Source organism: Patiria miniata, unplaced genomic scaffold (genome assembly GCF_015706575.1).
Source record: "Patiria miniata isolate m_02_andy unplaced genomic scaffold, ASM1570657v1 HiC_scaffold_30, whole genome shotgun sequence".
In the NCBI taxonomy this organism is placed as follows: Eukaryota; Metazoa; Echinodermata; class Asteroidea; order Valvatida; family Asterinidae; genus Patiria; species Patiria miniata.
In genome coordinates this window covers 4,371,964-4,377,664 of record NW_024037070.1, presented here as the reverse complement: position 1 = coordinate 4,377,664, position 5,701 = coordinate 4,371,964, and the positions used below count along the sequence as shown (strand labels likewise).

Below are 5,701 nucleotides of genomic sequence, written 5' to 3'. Positions count from 1 at the left end.
CTGTGCACTGCCACTGCCAGTACTACTGTCGGTACCGGTGTACGTACGTACACACAAAAACATGCGTTGTCATCACCGTAGTCATGTGATAAGTACCGGGTAGGGACCGCACGGGATCAAAGTTCATCATTTTATAACTAAATTTTAAAAAGTTCAATCGCACCGCGCCGGCGGACTTCCAAAGTTCCCACCATTTTGCTCAAAGTCATTTAAGTTAGACTCCATTCGAGCAGGTCTTTCTCCAAAATGGATTTGCCGGCGCCGCCATCCCGCGCCATACAACTTACAATTCCCAATGAGTCCAGACTGGAATCTAGGCCAAGCCCTTGTTATTGAAGTTGACCCTCGCATGAAAGTCGCGCAGTTTTTTCTTCCTCAACTTTCAAGGGCTGAAAGTGAAAACAAATCAAAATGCCTTTTTCTCCTGAGCAGACAGGGCACCTTGCTACAGGTAAGTTTTGATCTGCCTGAGGGTACCGTAAAAATTGCCGTAGTTCGGTGCGTCGTTGAGCCGTGCACTTCCAGCCAGCAGCTTGTACACAGCTGCGCCTCGCCCCTAATGCTATGCGCCGCAGGTCGAGCCAAGCCGGAAAATGGTCGCCTACATGATGCATCAGCGCTTTGTTGATTGCCACAAAACTAATCGGATTACGAGACAAGACTTGGGTAATCCGATTAGCGGTTGGTTTCTAAATTTGGCATTGTCCTGGTCCTACTAGATTAATAACTGTTCCGTAATTAGGGATTTTAGGTAACTGATTCCAGTGATTGATTGTGGTTTTCTATAAAAACAATGAACCACTTTCTCTTTTCTGCCTCATTTCTTTAATTGGGACTATAGGCCTACATTTGTAATATTGTGTAAATGTAGTCAATATTATCTTTTTCCAACAAAACTTTTTAGATTTGTCTACCAAATTTCCAAAACTTAGATTCTCAATTTTTTTTTACCATTAGTTTTGAAATTTTAGCAGTAATGTTTCTATAATTTCCAGTTTCGGGGGCATTTTTTTTGAAGGAGATCTGTTGCCTCCATTGGCTAAGGGTCAAGTCCGCCTGTACAGCAATCGTTTCTGCCCCTTTGCTCATCGTGCACGTCTTGTCCTAGCAGCTAAAGAAGTTCCGTAAGTTGTACCAAAATCCTGTTACATATATCTTACTTTAAATATTGGGTTTTGCCCTTCATTGACTTGGTAGGCCTAATCCTTACTTTTAGGACACCTCTATTTTGTACAAGTTCTGTTCAAAACTGACTTTTGCAGATGACTGTCCAGTAGCAGTACCAAAGTGACTTTTGCAGGCTAAAACAGTGATTGTTTCTTCAGATAAACTCATGTTAGTTGTAACTTTGAAAGCACTTTCAAAGAAAATGTGACCTTTTTTTGCAGTTCGCCATCTTGCTTTTTAAAATATATTTTCTGTTTGTCATCGTCTTTAACCCCTCATAAATCAAAGCCCTGCCCTCTTTCTACAAAATTAAACCTGCTGGCAGTGCTGATATTCAAGAAACTGTCATTGCCGATGTCACTTTTGATTGTCACTTATTAGTCTGTTAGTCAGCTATTTTGGTGAGTCTTTTAACCTTCTATAGGAAAGGGGTCCTAAAGGCACAGGATTACCATTGACTTTATCAGCTCCGCATGTACATGTACTCAGGGCTAGTGGGAATAACTTTTACAACTTACTCAGGTGGAGCTCGAACCCATGACCTCCTGCTTACTAGTGCAGACTTCTAAACCATGAGGTTGAGGGTTCGAGTCCTACGTGAGCGTGCTTGTGAATTTGTTTTAGCTTTCCGACAGCACGAAGTATGCAAAGCATTAGAATTAAAGTGAAGAACGAAACTATTTATTAGGCCAAATAAAAAAAAAACATGTTTAGCGTCCAACCTTTTTGAAAAAAAGAAGGGAGGAGGGCTATTTTTCAAGATGGCCGCCAGCTTTGTTTTTTAAATGGCCGCCACTTGGACTCAGGAATGACATACTAGCTTTATATGGGCTAGATGCAACAGACAAAGAGGCCAAAATGATGTCACTGTTTAAAAGTTATCATTGTTTTGTGTTTAAAAGAAAAAGGAAAAAAGGAGGCGGCCTCCAAAAAGGAAGCGGGCGGGGACGCTAAACATTTTTTTTTTTATTTGGCCTTAAAATTGCATCTCGCTGACGCAAAATTCCAACCAAATGTTTCATCTACAAAGGGCTTCGTTTTCCAGCAGGCTTTTTTTAGAGATTTAGTTTCTTTCAATATTTTTTATTTCCTGTTCTAGTTTTCACATTGTCAACATTGACTTGAAGAAAAAGCCGGAATGGTACTTCACCAAAAATCCACTAGGCAGCACGCCGTGCTACGAGAGCGACGACAAGATTGTGACCGACTCGGCCATCATCTGCGAGTTCCTGAACGATTCGCACAACAACCCCCTGTGGCCCCAGGACCCCTACCAGAAAGCGCTGGACAAGATGGTCTTGGAATACTTCTCAAGCAAGGTATCAACGAATGCGGGCATGTGACCAATGAACACTCATGCGGCCCCCTTCAATGGAGAAACCATTGTTCATGCTATTGTACAAAAGCAACTGTCCCGTGACGGATTATCTAAACAATGCTCTCGCCATTGAAGGGGGCCTCCACGATGGAAGTGATAAGCATGCCCGGATCGTTCTAGAGTAACTACACCATGATATAAGAGTTCGCTTTTTTCCTAGAAACAAACCTGGGGGAAACCAAGGAGGTTATGTTTTCATCCGATTTTGTGGGTTGGTTGGTTGGTTGGTTTGGCTGTTAACAAGATAACTCAAAAAGTGACGGACGGATTTGCATGAAAATTATTTTTAGGGGTGGTCCTTGGTAGAAGTACAAATCAATTAGATTTTGAAAGTGATCCGGATCTGGGCCTTGATCCAGGATTGTTTAAGTATTCTTCACCATTTATGCGAGTATTTCTTTTGGGTGTACTGACAATTTGCACTCTCTGAGTGCTTTCTAGTTTCAGTCTTTAACAGCAAATATGTTGTTCTTTTTTAAGTGAAATAAGCAAAACGTAGGAACAAGAAACTCCAAACCTGCAGTTGTTTATTCCGATTATTTGTGCAAGACAACTGAAATCTTCTCGTTTTTGACCAGGTCAGTCCAGCCTTCTTCAAATCCTCCTACTACCCAGTCAAGGGAGAGGAAGAGAAGTGGTTTGGTGAATATCTGACCCATCTCGCCGTCATTGAAGACAAGTTGAAGGAGAGAGGCACCCCCTTCTTTGGAGGTAAGCGTGTAGGTTTTCAAACAATGTATGGGGGTAGGAGTAACAATTGGGAGGAGGTAGCGTGGAGGAACCACAGAGCTATATTAAATTACTAGAGCGCTGACTCGTGTACAAAGTGATGCCTGCTGGGCGCATCCATGTTTGTACACAAATCTATGGAAAACTCAAAATTCTGTACGGGTTTTGTACAGCTATTTGCATATCTGTGTTTGTATACTATGCAGGTGCGTTATCGAAGCCGACACGCCCAAAACCAAAACGCACGATCAGCAAATGAGCGTGTCATTTTGCTCTTAGCAAACGGCGCAATGCGTGTGCCTATCCGCTGCAGATGATTAACCGTGACGTTTTTTTTAAAACCGTAATGACGCGTTTAAGTTGTTTAATTGCGTACGTTGTATATTTGCGGGTTGCATTTCTAAATGCAAATCCATTCAAAATCAAAATTCAATCCATCTAATTTCGTTATGTTCTACAAACACACACATGAATTCACAAAGTCTGCGCCCAGGACGGCTTCAAAGTGTCTCTGCGCGCAAGGATGAGGAGTTAGCGCTCTAGTAATTTAATATGGGAGGTACAGTACCCCATCCCATATCTTATCAAGAAATTTTCAATTTGGTCGTGAGAAAATACACGTAGGAAATTTGCATTTGGAAGCCAGCCGGCCCTGGCAAGCTGGGTGGTCGAGTGGTAAAGACATCAGCACATAGTGGGTTCGAGCCCTACCTGATTAAGCATGTCGATTTTCTTGCAAATTATTGGACAAAATTGATTGAAAAATGTTTCTAAAATCATGTTGGTGAAGGACAAAACTTGACATTAAATTGCCCTTTTTTTCTCCATCTGTGACAGGAGCTAAGCCAGGAATGTTGGACTACTTGATCTGGCCGTGGTTTGAGCGCCAAGTTGTGTATGGCGCTAAACTTCCCTTTGAAAACTTCCCAACTGTGAGTACTTTAAAACATTTTATTCTCAAATATAAACTCTTACATTCACGTGAACAGTAGATTGCGCAAAGGTATGCATGGCTACTATTAAAGACCAGTGCATACTGCTTCAATGCAAATGCGAAGCGAACTTGACGTCACCAAGCGTACGCTGTGAAATTTTCTGTTATTAAACTTTTACACATTTGCAGTGTGAAAACTCGCTGCGACGCCACAAATTTGTGTTCACATTTTCTTTCGCTATAGACCAGCCTTAATTCTGTCGTTGTGACCATTGAGAGGGTACATGTACTTATTAAGTGCATTAACGTCCACAAAGCGCCCTCTGTAATTTGCGTGCCGAGACCATTACCATTTGTATTGAGTTCGCTATAAGCCTAAACTCTGGTGAATCCGTGAAGCCATAGTCTTGTAGATTGGGAATTTTGGGGCAGTTCGGGGAGAAGAGGGTTGGGCAGTTTTGGGCAGTACAACAACTAAAGCAGTTGATTACTTGGGCTTTTCCTCTTCCTGTAGCTGGCAGCATTTCGTGAGGCAATGAAGCAAGATCCTGCAGTGCAGCAGGCTGCTGTGCCGGACTCCCTATACGTCAAACAGTTCAACAACTACATCAACGGCATCTATGATTATGACATCCAGTGAACATATGCTCAAGTATTAGTTGAAATATGGTGTACTGCCAACATCAGGTGCCAGTTTTTGGAATTGCTATTGAGCATAAACCATTTAGCATAGTTTAAGCACAGAATATATTATTGAATTAGCATAGAATATATCATGGAATATATTCAGCATAGAATATTATATTAAAAAAACCTGGAATTTGGAGGAAAAAACAGGGTGTTGTGCTATCATGCTTGAACTCGAAGCGATTACTGCAAACTTCGCCACACACTTCCACTCAAACTGTGTTTTTGACATTTTTTAACATGCTGCTAGAGGGCGCTTGAACATCTCATTACGTCACCGATAAGTTTTTTGTAAAGTTCAACATAGGCAGAGACTAACATCGTTGAAAGCAAGTTCACATCTTTTTCCAATTTCAAATTATTAGGCACTTCCAGTTTCGACTGGAAGCAAGGGTCACATGATTTGACGCGCATGCGATAAAATGAAGATCATGTATTATCACATCGATTCCTGTAAAATTCAAGTTCTGGTCTTTCACAGGTGATTTCTCATTGATTTTCAAATATTAAATTTATTCACCTTTCAAGTGACGTCATGTGACCCATGATGACGTCATCATGGCGTAATTTAAAAACAAAAAAAACAAAACAACTTCAGTGGGTTGTGCATTCAAGTATTGACAATTGAAGTTCATATATGTTTCATTTTGACAAACAGTTCTAAAAACGAAATTGGCGAAAAGAATAAGAATAGCAAATTCTATCCAATATCCATTGCTTTATTGTTTTTTTTGTTTTTGTCTAAGTTTTATCACCTTGATGTTGTTTATCTTTTTCATCTGTTTGTTACTTTAAAAAAAAAACAC

General features: G+C 40.8%; 1 protein-coding gene across 1 annotated transcript; it reads left to right on the top strand.

Annotated features, from left to right (window-relative positions):
- The first annotated feature begins 39 nt into the window (after positions 1–39).
- On the top strand, positions 40–4,885 carry LOC119739463 (glutathione S-transferase omega-1-like). Its single transcript, XM_038214428.1, has 6 exons — positions 40–451; positions 1,019–1,124; positions 2,267–2,486; positions 3,124–3,256; positions 4,112–4,206; positions 4,723–4,885. Exons 1-6 carry the CDS (start codon positions 412–414, stop codon positions 4,846–4,848), a joined length of 720 nt encoding a protein of 239 aa, XP_038070356.1. The 5' UTR covers positions 40–411; the 3' UTR covers positions 4,849–4,885.
- Positions 4,886–5,701: the final 816 nt, after the last annotated feature.

What these genes read in the sequence shown, in the direction of transcription:
- LOC119739463 (XM_038214428.1), top strand. Translation starts at nt 412, where the DNA reads ATGCCTTTTTCTCCTGAGCAGACAGGGCACCTTGCTACAG. An exon ending in CTAGCAGCTAAAGAAGTTCC is followed by an intron (nt 1,125 to 2,266) that starts GTAAGTTGTACC and finishes TTCCTGTTCTAG; the next exon opens with TTTTCACATTGTCAACATTG. An exon ending in TGGAATACTTCTCAAGCAAG is followed by an intron (nt 2,487 to 3,123) that starts GTATCAACGAAT and finishes GTTTTTGACCAG; the next exon opens with GTCAGTCCAGCCTTCTTCAA.